Source organism: Pempheris klunzingeri, chromosome 9 (assembly GCF_042242105.1).
Source record: "Pempheris klunzingeri isolate RE-2024b chromosome 9, fPemKlu1.hap1, whole genome shotgun sequence".
Classification (NCBI taxonomy): Eukaryota; Metazoa; Chordata; class Actinopteri; order Acropomatiformes; family Pempheridae; genus Pempheris; species Pempheris klunzingeri.
This window is the reverse complement of record NC_092020.1, coordinates 5,215,721-5,230,493: the sequence shown is the minus strand read 5'-3', so window position 1 is coordinate 5,230,493 and position 14,773 is coordinate 5,215,721. Positions and strand designations below refer to the sequence as shown.

At 47.4% G+C, this 14,773-nt stretch overlaps 1 protein-coding gene across 1 annotated transcript; it reads left to right on the top strand.

Moving 5' to 3' along the window:
* Positions 1-887: 887 nt before the first annotated feature.
* On the top strand, positions 888-11,235 carry LOC139207589 (terminal nucleotidyltransferase 5C). The gene is made up of 6 exons (XM_070837328.1): positions 888-1,087; positions 1,361-1,472; positions 3,562-3,876; positions 4,260-4,537; positions 7,016-7,575; positions 11,123-11,235. The coding sequence occupies exons 1-6, from the start codon at positions 888-890 to the stop codon at positions 11,233-11,235; spliced, it is 1,578 nt and encodes a 525-aa protein (XP_070693429.1).
* Positions 11,236-14,773: the final 3,538 nt, after the last annotated feature.

Genomic DNA, 14,773 nt, shown 5'->3' with positions numbered 1-14,773 from the left:
GAGTGGACAAGCGCGTGTCCGTAGCAGACAAGTTCCATCCGGGCTAAAAATAGTTTGTACCCGGGATGGTACCCGGTATCGGTGGGTTGTGGTGCACGTCTAGTGACGTCATCTGTGCTTTTCACGGTGAAGGAGTAAATTGACCTTTTCTACGGAGCCGCGCGCTGTTTGCCTTATCGCTTTCAATCATGTTTCTCACTTTATTTCTGGTGCATCAGCGAGTGTGTAACATCTGGAGCCGCTCCTCTGGGGACAAACAGGGTCGTCGGTGGTCCGGAGAGGGGGGCTCTGGTCCGGCCAGCCGACGAGGGGGTTGGGGGGATTAACGGCTGGGTCAGGGGGAGGGAGCAGCCTGGATGACTCATACTGTAACGGCTGATACTGTGTATGGACGCAGCACCAGACATGTAGGTCTAATGATGTGAACGAGGAGAAATGCTCCCTCCAAAACTATAGCTTATTATCTTTAACAGCAGCCCGAGGCGGTTTCCCTAACTGCGTAACCCAAACGTAAAAACTCCTGGCTCCAACAACCAGCCCAGGCTGGGGTCACATTTCAGGTGATTTTATACCATTTTATCTCCCATTTATACTGCAGAGCAGGCGGACAATAAAGTGCCTCACTTTTGTCATAATAACCCCGAGAGTCTGTCAGTGCGCAGCTAAAAGGTTCCGTCTCTCGGTTCTGAATTTGCCTCATAAACTTTTATTTTTAACACGGTCACACATGGCGGTGGCACACGCACTACACCTGTTATCGCCCCACGCGCCACCACCACGACACACAACTTCTGCAATATTGTTGTGACCGTGCGCACACACACACACACACACACACACACACACACACACACACACACACACACACACTCCCCAGTCATAACTGAATGACGGCAGGTCGCTATGGAAACTGCGTTACGCTCCGGGCGGCCGGAGGAGAAAACAAGAGCGCGAGGACTCGTTCCTGTCTTCATTTCAGCACCACGCGGGCTCCTGGACAGCGCCCGAATGAACTCGCGCGCACATTCCAGCCTCACATGCCTTTTAGGGGACAGAGCCGCTTCAGCACCGAGCCTGACCGGAGTGGGTAGGGACTTCTCAAGAAAAACAAACCCACGCGTAAGACACACACGCACGCACACCGGACCCGAAGCTCGGCGGATACTCGAGGTTCACTTCTGCTGTCGAGCCCGGAGCCAGCCGCTCCCGTAAAAGCCACAGCAACAGGTAAGAACCTTCAGCTCTGTCAAGTTGGATAATTCACTTTTTCTCCCCCCCACATCAGTATCTGGTGATGAATCCGGCCCTTCGCCCTGCCAGGCTCTTAATTGCGGTTAATTGCTCTCACCTGGTATCTCAGGAGTGAGGAAGTGCGTGATGAGGCGATCAGAGCGGAGACCAGCAGGGCGCAGTGGAAGTCAGCAGGTCCCTGGATCAGCTCCAGTGAAGGACTGGGCACCAGTGGGCAGAAGGCAAACTATAATCTCCACAAGTTTTAGCTCTAACATTTTAGATTCCACATGTTTTACACAGAGTCTCTGTGTACAAGACATAGCAGGTAACAGCAAATACTGAGCTGTTACCTGCTATTTCAGTATCAACCATAGTTGATCACAATAGTTTAAGTGAATAGAACTCCAAAACAGAATATTTGAACACACACAAGGTCAACGTAAATTTTAAAAAGTATAGATACTCAGTATAGTATAGTATAGTATAGTATAGTATAGCACATCACATACAGGGCAGAGTTTTCTATACATGAGGCTCATAAGACAGAATTGTTTTTTTCCTCCTGAATACTACTTTATAGATTTTATACTCCAGACAGCAACCTAAGTTTACAGAGCATTATTGCTTGTGTTTGTTGTAAACTGAGTCCTGTGTACATGAGAGTCTCAGATTTTGTTGGGTTTTCAGTGGCCATAGATTATGTGCGAGCTGAGCCGATACGCCTGGATGAGTCACTCAGGCTGCAAGTTTGCAGAAGAGTGCGAAAGGGGAGGGGGAGATACAGGGGCTAGCTGGAAAACAGTCCCGCAGTGCCTCTCTGCCTCCTCAGCACATTGTTTCTTTGTACATATGGTCACTGTCAACATCTGGAACTCTGTTTATCGCCTCTGGATGTGTGATTGTTATGTTTATTTTTCTTGCAACTTGCAAGTTCATCCTTTTTTGAAGCGGGGCACAGACAGATGTCTCATCCACAGCAGTTTATTCAGGAGCTTTGTGTTCTCAGACTCAACTTCTTTGTCTTCTGGTAAGCAAAGTCAGTTCTTATATAGAGAGGTTGTCTTTAGTAGCTTTGCAGGTGTTCTTTATAGTGTTTGTTGAAATGTGTGATTTCTAAACACTCCCTATAATAGATTGTTTGTGGTTGATACAGAGTATAGCTCTCTGATGCCTGACAAACTGCAAGCAAAGACCATCCTATTACTGCTCATTAGTATCCCAATGTTTACCCTGCTGGTATTGACAAATCATAGCAATCAGCAGCATTCAGCTGTAGCACTGAGTGACATCTATTGATTAAAGCAAACAATAGATCATAATGGGCTGCTATGAACCACAGCAGCACACTCAAACATGAGCACTCATTCCCTGAAAGACTTCTGCATGCACCCACAATCACACACTCCTTCACATAACAGACTGACTGCCTTGGTTAGGAAAGTGTTGTCTGGTTTTATTGAAAAACGCGTCTAGTCCGTATAGATTGATTGATGGAGTTTGGATGCAGAGGCTGCAGAGGATTACACGTGTGAGAGCAAAACAAAAAAATAATTGGCTGATATTAAATCCCACTTTGTTCCAATTTGTTCCAATTTACAAAGATGTTATATAAAAGCTCGAGTGCACTCCCATCAGTGTGTGTGGGAGTGATTGTTTGTAATGTATACACATCATGTGCTGCACACACAAAAACAGATGTGTGTCTTTAATTAGTGACGTTGGTGTGATTAATGCAGTCTGCTGGTGATGACTCATTCACCTTAACCCTTGCTCCTCTGGTGGAAACAATCAATAAACAAAGATTTATTCTGGCTTTACATGTAATTATTATCATTGTTGTTATTATTCTTTTATTGTACACAATAATTGACTTTAAGTATGTTTTTATTTGTCATTCGGTGAAATGTTTTCCACAGAAGTGAGCCAGATATTGTATCCGAAGGGACTAACTGATGTGATAAAGTACTGGGCAACAAATACTGTAATGTGTTTCAGATTTTGTGATTCCAGTCAAACACTTCCTCTTAATTTGTTGTGATCTGGTTGAGCAGTGGGAGAATATTTATGCAGAGTACATCTATGTGGCTCGCTCCATGTGTCAGCTTGTCAACACAGCAGTTACATTAGCATTGTGGAAAAGCTGTCAGCCAAGCTGTGACTTGCAGACAGCAGACTGGCAGGGAGTGTGCATATGAGTGCGAGTGAGTGCAAAGTGTGTGTGTGTGTGTGTGTGTGTGTGTGTGTGACAGCGAGAGAGTTAAACACATAGCACATTTTGTAGAGGACTTGTAATAAACTCTCATTTTGGTCCTTCCTCGCTCCCTCTAGGGCAGCAGCATGTCTGAAACCAAATCCAGCCAGCGGTTCCACAGCCTGAACACCGAGCAGGTGGAGGTCCTCCATCAGGTTCTGTCGGAGGTGGTTCCAATCCACGGCCGCGGGAACTTTCCCACGCTGGAGCTGCGTCCCCGGGACATCATCATAGCAGTGCGGGCCAGGCTGCAGAGGCAGGGAATCACTGTGCGAGATGTCCGTCTGAACGGCTCCACAGCCAGCCACGTCCTCGTCCGAGACAACGGAACGAGCTGCAAGGACCTGGACATCATCTTTGGAGTGGAGTTGCCCAGTCAGGAGGAGTTCCAGGTATGATTACTGCACTGTTAGTTTAGGAATAGGAAAAAGCCCAATGCAATGCAGAGTTTAGCAATAAGGTTCAGTCCCCTGCATTAACCAGCATTCATTCTGCTGTATTATCTGGTAGCCGGCACTGAATCTCTACTGTCTCTAGAGTTCATTTTTGTGGTGATATATTGATAATGATGTTATCATAACCCCACTCATAATTTAATTCTAACATCTTACATAAGGCTGAATCAATAGTACTGGTTCTTATATCTTTAAGTGTGTTATACAGAAAATAACCCACAAGAGAATCACAGTATTAGTTCAGTGATACAATCAAAATTGCACTCAGATTGCAGTCATTAGTTGTAGCTGTCATGTTGTTGAACTCTTCCTCCCCCCAGGTGATCAAAGAATCCGTGCTGGGCTGCTTGCTGGACTGCCTGCCCGCCGGGGTCAACAGGGAGCGGATCAGCAGCGCTACAATGAAGGAAGCCTACGTCCAGAAAATGGTCAAGGTCTTCAATGAGCACGACCGCTGGAGCCTCATCTCGCTCTCAAACAACAGCGGCAAAAACCTGGAGCTCAAATTTGTGAGCGTTCTGAGGCGGCAGTTTGAGTTCAGCGTCGACTCCTTCCAGATCATTCTGGACCGTCTCCTGGAGTCCTACATGCAGCAGGAGTCACAGCACAAACATAATGCCGTTGATCTAAAGGACCAGCCCGCAGAGAATCAGAACAAAGACTGTCCCTCTCAACAGGCTGCCGCTCCAGAAACAGAGAGGTCCACTACTAAAGACAAGGAGGGGGCTCAGATCAGCCAGACAGAGCAGAGCGATGAGGTGACTGAAAAAACAGAACTCTCACAACAAACTGAACACTCAAACCAGACGAAGCGCTCCCAAGTTGAAAAAGACAACAAAGAGAAAACACCCGTAGAGCTGAAAGAAGCATCAGATCACAGAGAAAACTTGAACGAGACAGACTTGTGTGACCAGACGTCTCTAAGCCTCCAGTCAGAGAGGGAACAAACCTCTGATGAAGGTGAACCACCAACTCAGACTGAACTCAGACACGAACCAGAGCTGTCGGAGAAGACCAAAGGCTCAGCGACGGTAGAAGAGTCAGAGCAGACCCAGCCTGACGGTGGCCAGCGACCAGCTCAGTCACATCACACGGAGCTCTCTGTCCAGAAAGAACAGTCCGACCACACAAAATGCCCCGACCAACAGACAGAACTCACAGAGCAGACGGGGCAGCCCCAGCCGCCAGAAAACTCAAACGAAACCCAGCCAGAGTCTCCAAACGTGGCAGAAGACCGGCACAGCACAGACTCCCCCAAGTGTTTCAGTGAGGAGCAGAGAAGCAACGAGGAAGATGAAACACACGTGTCTGCCCCAGACTCCTGCACATCCTCACATGCAGAGACAGAGACACAGTTCGCAGACGACAGAAAAGTAGCAACAGAGACAGAGGGACAAGCAGAAAGGAAAAACGGCACGGAAATAAGTGAGGTGGCAGAAGAGATTTTAGCATCAGAAGCAAGAAATGTAGAAGACACACAGGGTATCGATTGTTCCTGCTCCACCTCTTCCATATCTCTTACACTTCACAACACACAGCTTACTGACACACAGGATACACTGGAGATTCACAGCACACTACACACAGATAACTCAGATAAGACACCTACCGTCAGCCCTCCAGATACTCAGGATATTTTAGCTGCACCACCCAGCCTTGTCTCTGACAAAAAGACCTCCTCTCCTCCCTCTTGTAAGGCCTCAGATAGACTGTCTCACATGGTGGTGCTCAAACACTCCTCTCCCAAACCTCCCCGGAGGATGTGTAGGAAGGTCCCAACCAATCTTTACCCCAGTACAGTCTCTGAGAGCGAACCGGTCACAGCGTCCTGTCCAGATCCAAATCCCTGCCCCAGCCCTGACCCTGAGGTAGCCTTTAACCCAAATCCAGCCGCCCACAGTCCAGAACCCACAGCTACCCCAGCAACCAGTGTCTGTACTGAAACAAACCCTGGGCCTCAACCCGACCCTTCCACTAACCTAGCTTCAAACCCCGACCTGGCCCCAGCTCCTGATCCAGCCCCTGATATAATCTCCACCTGTGCTGCGGATCCCATGTCTGCTTTACCTCAAGAGCCATCGTCCTCTCAGCCCCTTACAGAGGGGTCGTGTGAGACCAGTGTTCAGAGCCCGAATGAGACACCATCTACACATGTGGCTCCAGATGAGCAAAGCCAGTCCTCCCTGAGAGAAACTGTCCCTGCACCCAAACAATCAGAGCCTCTTGACTCAGTGGACCCGTTAGTTTCCCACACCGACGTGTCCAGCTCAGACACCCCAGAACCGGTACATACCTCAGAAGTTGAGCTCAGCGATGAAGATGAAAACGGAGAACCACGGACCAAAAAGACCGACTTGAATCAGCCAAACGGCAGCCCACAGGAGACCACACTCAGCTCACCCTCCTCCTCCCACTGTGTCACCCCTCCTGTTTCCTGCCTCACCCCTCCCATACTCAGCCTTTCCCCTCCCTGCTTCACTCCCTCGCCCCCCAGCCTCAGCCCTCCCCCGTGTCTGACCCCTCCTCCTCACTGCCTCTCATCTGCGATGCTGAGCACCGTCAGCCCTGCTACCAGCTACAGCTCTCCGCCCCTGAGTTTCAGCCCTACCTCATCCTGCCTCAGCTCACCTCCTTACCTCACCCCTCCCATGCTCAGCCTCAGCCCTCCTCCACTCTGTCTTAGCCCCCCGTCCCCCTGCCTCAGCCCTCCCCTCCTCTGCCTCACTCCGCCGGTGGAGTCAGAGGACCTTGTACCTCAGGTATCTTCAGACATGGAGCCTTTGATACTGAACACAGACAGCGAGGAGCAGATTAAAGAGTCCTCCTCTCAGCCAGGAATTCCTCTCCTACAGTTGGAGGATAAAACGGAACAAGATCATATCTCATCATTGCCTCGGGTTGCAGAGCCCGTCTCCTTTCCAATCACAATTCCGAGCTCCACCTCCCATGTGCTGCCTCACTCTCAGTGTGGAGGCCCAGGGGAATCTGCCCCTCCAAAAGCTGATGAGGCATCCAGCTCTGTGCCTGAGAACAAAGAGGCCCCTGAGGTAACCACAGACATTCCTGAGCAGAGCAGCGGTCCTCAGGCATCTGGCTCAGTCCCCGCTGTCGAGGTCCTGGCAGAGAGCATGTATGGTGACTTTGAGGCAGCCATGGACCACCTGCGCTATCGCCTAATCGCTACCAGGAACCCTGAGGAGATTCGAGGCGGCGGCTTGTTGAAATACAGCAACCTGTTGGTCAGGGACTACCGCCCGGCCAGCGAGACTCAGATAAAGACACTGGAGCGCTACATGTGCTCGCGCTTTTTCATTGATTTCCCTGACGTGCAGGAGCAGCAGAGGAAGATCCTGTCCTACTTGAAGAACCACTTTATCGGCGAGGAGAGAAGCAAGTACCAGTACCTGATGACGCTGCGTCGCGTGGTGGACGACAGCACAGTGTGTCTGATGGGACACGAGAGGCGTCAGACGCTGAACATGATCACAGTGCTGGCACTGAAAGTTCTGGGAGAGCAGAACATTATCCCTAACACAGACCATGTGACATGCTTCTACCAGCCTGCCCCATACCTTGCCGAGCACAGTGCCCCCTATTTAGCAGAACCCAGCTACTGCAGCTACTACATACCCCAGGGGGGATCAACTCTGCTTTACCAACCGTACCCCTTACACCTGCACACACAGACTGGACTAGTCTAAAACACACCCAAACACACACGTAGTTACACAAAACACACAGCCGAGCAAGGGGAAGGTGCTCGCCATGAGGAAAGAGCTGGAGAATGGAAATATAATCCAGGGATAAACTGTTTGGTCTATAATAGACCTATGGGGGTGGGATTGAGTGGGTTTTTACAGTAAACTCCCAAGTACTCTGTAAGGTTCTAACATGATTATATGTAATTATCTGGGCTTTGTGGGAAAATAATAATTCTTCCAATATTGTTAAAATTCCAGAAAATGCTGTATGCACTGCATGAGTCATAGCCCTTTGGTCTCCCTAGGAAACCAATTGTGCTGTTAACATTCACACACATACAAACATGCACACACACACAAACACGCATACACATAAAACACACGCTTCCAGGTTCTTGAATTCTTGTACACTCTTTTCATGTTCTTACTGTGTTGTTCTTAATGGGTTTGTTCAGAATGTGGACCTTGCCTGTGGTTGATATTGTGCATGGATACATTAGGACTGTTCTCTCACTGCCAAATACTGTGTGACTACTATGCTTCTTAAACAGTTTAATGTAACTTTGTTAATCCTTTACTGAAGGGGTGTATTCTTTAAAAAAAAAATACAGAGGGACTAGTCTACCAGTGTGTACAGTACTTTCATCAGAACACACACACATTCACACAAACAAACTTACAGTATACTGTACAGTATGCACACATAGTTAGACAATGCATGAGTAGCTAAATATATAGATCACATAATGAAGTCAAAGCAAAGGCTTTTGATTTAATAAAAATTGATCTATTTTTGCAAGACTTTCCAAGATAATACTCAGTGGTAAACAGACGGGCGAGTTCCTACAGAAAAATGCCAACAACAATGCCTTTGCAATAGACTGTACAGTGTATTGATTACAGTATATCGTGTGCGGATACACTGCATTGTTTTCAGGTAAATTGTGTTAAGATGTAGTGCTTGGTTCCTTTCCCTCGTGGAGTCCTTTCTGTAAACATGTGAAGTACTGTACCATCTAGTGTCAGTTTATTTAACGCTAAAGTTTACTCTGTGGAGGTGGTCAGGTTATAACCATCTTTGGGTCATCTCTAAACATGGCAGATGCAGACCTGTCTAAACCGAAGGAATTCTATTTAGACTTGTGTGACACCTCTCAGCATGAAATCAGCATCCTCTAATTCACGCAGTCAGAATCAACATGAAACAAGTTCGAATCCACCTCAAACCTGTTTGAATCTAAGTTCAAAGCCGCGCAACAGCAACTATGACCAAAGATGGTTCGGTAGGGAAAATCAAGTGCCTAAATGTGAGACATCATTGGCATGTCTTTATCTCACTGCACTGGGGGCGTTCATGGGGTGGGCCTGGGGCTGGGTTGGGTGTGTGTTCAGTTGTTGACCCCTGTAATTGCTGCCTGTTTTGATGTCTTCTTTAATGTAGTCCTTTGTTGTAGTTTATTCATGTACATTTTGATAAAATAAAGGGGAAACTCGACAAACCGTCAGACGTGCGAGAAACTGAATTCTTTCTAAAGCAGCTGAGCCTTTACTTTAGGGAGAAAAAGAATCCCAATATCACTTTCTCTTATGTTTTTGCTTCATTCTCATTCACCCCGGCTCCCACTTCTCCCCAAAACGACATGCTGCACTGCTTACGTATCCTCCCCATGATGGCGCTCTGCAATGATCCACTTAAGCGTGACCGTCAAATCACGATGGTGCCCAGGAGAGCGACCCAAAGCTGTGAAATTCTGTCTGCGTGAGGCCTCTTATCACAAATCACCTGTCCTTTAGATGTGTTTGGACCCGAATGACGCACGGTCTACGCAACACAGCAGGCTCAACAATGTGTAAATGTGAGGAGAATATGGTTCGTGAGGTGTGAGACTGAGAGGGGAGACAGGAGAGGTGGGGGCCAGAGAGAGAGAGTGTGTGTGTGTGTGTGTGTGTGTGCGCGCGCGCGCTTTGGATGGGAATATATGTGCATAAGCAGCATCAGGTGGTCCCCTTCCCCACCTAGTAATTGAAGAGACGTACAGTATAATGAAACAATAGGGCTCCCTCCTTACTCCCCCATTGCCTCCATCCTTTCCCATTTAACACCACTGATAAGCCATGGGCACAGGGGGAGCTGGGGTGTCTGTTTCCACAGAGGGGGGCTTGTGCACGATGGCAGGCAGTGGCGCGGTCATACCATCTATTTACACACAGTACAGGCTTGCACTTGGGCGTGCGAGGTTGCAAGCATGTGGCTCTCTGGGAGAGAAAGAGAGCGTGTGATCTAATAGGGTCTGTATCAGCGTCTCACAGACCTCTGAGCCACTCTTGTCCACTCCGGGTTTCCATAGAGACAGAGACAGGCAGCGCGGTGGGCACAGAGAGCATGACGAAAAGCAGGGAAGACCCACACACCAAATGAGGGGGTGAGAGATGAAAACAAGCAAAAAGCAAAAAGGAGGTGGGTGAAATGAAAGAGAAAGTGCACAGAGAGATGGATGGATGAGAAAATAGAGCTGAGGGGGAGACAGAAAGCAAAGAGAGTGAGTGAGTGAGTGAGTGAGTGAGTGGGGAGGGGGGGGGTTACAGATAAAGGGAGAGGAACAGGAGCAGGGGAGTTGATGGGGAGAGCGTGGGAGGTTGTCAGGCCTCCAGTCGCAGGGGAGTCACTGTGAGGTGGCTGCAGTGACGACAGCAGTGATGCTAGAGCAGGAGCACACACACACACACACACACACACACACACACACACACACATGTACGAGTTTGCGCACATGCCCAGAGCTGCATGTACATCAATTTTCCTAATGGCCTTCCCACCCATCCACCCTCAACAGTTTCAAACTCACTGAGACAAAAAGAGAACATCACCCACACATCTGTCTCTCTGTCTCTCACATGCTGTGGCCAATACATATTTTCAGTACCATGTCATAATCCCTCATGCAGGTTTGACAGGTTTAAAAAAAAAAAAAACGAGTAAAAGCCTTCACATTCTCCTCCTCATCTATCCATACCTCAGAGATAAAATTGGAATGCAGCCTCTGCTGTATGAATGAAAACAAAAAGCATCAAAGTTGGGGCTAGCAGGTGCTTGAGGCATGAAGCATGTTGCTCTATCAGAAGTGTGAATCAGGATAATTATGACTCCCGGCCAATTTTTTTTTCGACTCTCCCTTCACGTTGCTTTGCCAATGAATTCCTCTGTAACTTCCTGTCGATCCCCAGCCACTTTGAAGTCTTATGTGAGAGCAGCATTTATTGAATGCTGGGTCGTCACCAGCCGTGCTGCTATAAAACACTTGGTGGCACACAGCTAATGGAAGCCATGATCACTTCTGAGGGTGTTATGCTCCTGTGCACACACAGTATCTGTTTCTGTGACTGATGAACGCCAGGTAATTAAATGGACTCATAGTATTCACCATTCATAACGTTTTTCATTCACTACAACCTCCCCCACACCCCCCTTAATCCGTACCACCTACGTCCTCTATCTTTCTCCTCACCCCCCTCCCCTTCTCCCTCGCCCCACCCACTGTGTGCCTCCCACCCACCTGCTTTCTTGACTGCTATGACTCAGTCCTCTTCCAGCTGAGGGTACAAGAGGATAAAAACCTTGATGAAAAACAGCCAAGAAAACCATTTTACTCAAAGAAATAGAGCAATTGGCAACGCAAGTGGCTGCTGCATCTTTAGTTTTAATGCCACCCACTACACACACAGACACACACACGCCTCCAGTCCCACCTCATCACAAATACACACACACACACACACATACTCACACACCGCCCCCACATTGAAATTGATGCACTCTTATTACTTAATTCATCCTTAACAGCAAAATTGGAAAGGCAGTGAGGAGTGTTTCAAAAATAGTTTTTCATTTCTCTGGATAGAAGTCTGTGTCGTCACGACTCTGTGACATGGATGGATGATTTCTTAAAGGCGAACTTGCCAGATACATGCCATACATGGAGCCTGAATCAGAGAACCCTGAGGAATCGAACCCGTCGATCACATTACTTTGTTGTTCCACTCACAACTTCGACCAAACTGTGCCATTTTCTGGCTCAAATTGTACCGTCATTACTTTAACTCCCCTCACATCAATCCAAATTGTGCAGTGATGCAGAATACAGTGGGAGACGATTATGTTTCCTGATTGGTGTGTGCGCCTCCTGTCTGCTTGTCTCTCACGCATCAAATCCACTCAGGAACCTGTGGGTCACTGAGACCTTACTTTGTTAATTATGCAAACTAAATGCAGCATCATGGCTCATCATGTTAGCCATGTGACAAGGACACAAGCTTACATAAGATGCGATCAATCAGGCGGACAGACAGGGTAGGAGGAAGGAAGGCAGCACATCTGTACATGCAGCTGGCTGGTGTATATATATTTATGTGTGTGTGTGTGTGTGTGTGTGTGTGTGTGTGTGTGTGTGTGGAGCTTCATAATGCCTAAAAATCAAGTGTAGATGGTTGACTTAAGTGAGCATTCCACTGATTTTGCACATGAATCTCTGTTTATTTGCCATGAGACCAACTACTGAGGAAACAGGTGCCCTCATTGGCTCATAGGAAGTAAAAAAACAACAACCCTGATGATGTCATAGTGATGTCATCAGAGTCATTGTGTGCCTTCAAATGGGGTCGTGCTTACTGCGTTCATGGTGAGAGTCCTTACGAACGACCCCTCTTGTGGTAATCACAACTTTGGAAGTGGACATTTTCTGAAGTCGTGACATGTTGTAGACATTATCGGAGATGACGGAGGCTGTGGGAGTTAGTTATTCAGTGGATGGGAGGTGAATATATTTTGATTTTAGTCGTATGGAGTCGTATCGAATTTCATGTCTGCTGATATTCCCAACAGCCTCACATTTCCTACATTAACATTTTGTCACCAGCTCGCTACTTTGCTAAATTGTCAGCTTCTAGGTGGCATCAGTCTTTGCCTAGCAGCAGAGCTGCCGTAACACAACTAACCACTTGAACGCCATCATCTTGTACATGATGTCCCATGCCGTAACCATGATCTCACAAATTCCATTTGAAGGCAGCTTTCTTTCTGCTTGGGCTTTTTGACAATTCTCTTTTAAAATCTGCCTTTCTCAAGTCCACAAACTTAATGGGGGGGCGATATTAAATTGCTGGAAGTGGTGGAAAGTAACCAAGTACATTTACCCCAGTGCTGTACCCAAGTACACTTTTGAAGTAAATGTACTCTATTCAACAATATTCTAAGCACTTTTATGCTTCTATACTCACTACACCTCAAAGGGAAATGTATTTTATATTCCCCTACATTTATCTGATAACTACAGTGACTACTTACTTTAAAGATTAAGATCTGACATGAAAACAACTTATAAAATACAATTATATGACTCCTAAAAAATAAACAGTGTCTATAATGGGCGTCTTGTTACAGTTAACACATCTATGAAATCAATGAACTGGTAGCAGCTCCATAAAAAAGAGAGATTTCCTCTCTAAACTTCTCAGATGGTTGTTTGAAGAGAAGGGGTACAGTTTTTCAATATTTCATCAAAAAGAATAATACAAATAAAAATGTATGTAGCAGAATCTCCAAAACTTCTTCTCATGACTCTTCAGAGGTAGCCCAACCCCCAGGTTGGGAACCGCTGGACTGAAGTGGTTCTAAAAGCTCGACCTCAACCAGCTACAACAATAAACCTCAGCATTAATAATCTAATAAAGCCATACTTTACTATAATAAACTGAATAATAAACTGCAAACGAGCAGAAGCCATGTTTCTGCTGAACTTTTGATGCTTAAAGTACCGTTACTAGATACTTAAAGCTGATAATACCTAACTTTGATTTTATACATGTCTAATAAGCACAGACACTTCTGACTCTCGGGCCTTTAGCCTCATGAACGATGATGCACCTTCGTCTTTTGGTGAAAACTTTGAAGATTCTAATTCTTCTAATTTTCTGAATGAATGACAGAAACAAGAGCCTGACATCATCAGCCAGGTCACAGATGAAACTCTGTGTGTGTGTGTGTGTGTGTGTGTGTGTGTGTGTGTGTGTGTGTGTGTGTGTGTGTGTGTGTGTGTGTTTGTTGTTGGTAGTGGTGGGGGGGTGTTTATGTGTGCTGGTGTTTATGCCTGTGATCCGTGCCACTGCTGCTGTTTGCAGTGGAGCATGTATTAGCATGGGACTGGAGGAGGGGGGGAGTGCTGTGTGTGTGTGTGTGTGTGTGTGTGTGTGTGTGTGTGTGTGTGTATGTGTGTGTGTGTGTGTGTGTGTGTGTGTCTACACTGATTGACGTCACAGACGCCCACTCATTTCCATCTTGTCTGCGTGCGCGGAGAGAATAGATCCCCATCTGCATCCAGCTCCTCTCCCCCCCCTGCACACTTCCTCTCCTCTCTTTTCACCCCCCACCCCCACCCGCCTGCCTCTTCCTCACCTCCCGGTACTTTCTCTTCCTCTCCTTCTCACCCTGCCTCTTCTCATTCACTCGCTCTCGTACATCCCACCCCCGTAGAGCGCAGCCAGCCTCGCAGATAAACAAGACAGTCGAACACAAACAATTTAAGACAGCCAGACAGCAACATCCTCTCGGAGCAGCGTATTAGAGCTCCGTGCCACTAAGCATCTGTTCATCTCAAGCATCACCACGGTCCGGTCTGCGGGGAGGACATTTGACTCAGGCTTTTTCACATAAAATGTCAATGCGTACCTGTTGGCAACATGTGTGTGCACGCGTGTATGTGTGCGCATATTGTCCTCTTTCTGCTGTGTGTGTGTGTGTGTGTGTGTGTGTGAGCATGTGCAAATGTGACGTTCTTTCCACAACAAATGCTCATCCACGTTCACACACACACACACACACACACACACACACACACACACACACACACACACACACACACTAGTATCCCTGGTGACGACAGGACATCATTTAAATCACTTCCTCATAAAAGGTCATCTTCATCCTTTACGCAGAGACGCAGAGAATACCCCCCCCCCCCCTTCTCCCCTCCCATCGCCCACCAGAACCACACGCAGCCCCAACGCACATTGGAAAGCGTGTGTGTGTGTGTGTGTGTGTGCGCGCGCGCAATCACACGCGCGCGCGCGAACTCATTCAA

Bases quoted from the DNA above. Each gene is read 5' to 3' on its own strand.
- LOC139207589 (XM_070837328.1), top strand. From the start codon at position 888: ATGACGGCAGGTCGCTATGGAAACTGCGTTACGCTCCGGGCGGCCGGA. The intron at 1,088-1,360 runs GTAGGGACTTCT...CTGGTATCTCAG, and splicing joins ACCGAGCCTGACCGGAGTGG to GAGTGAGGAAGTGCGTGATG. The intron at 3,877-4,259 runs GTATGATTACTG...TCCTCCCCCCAG, and splicing joins CCAGTCAGGAGGAGTTCCAG to GTGATCAAAGAATCCGTGCT.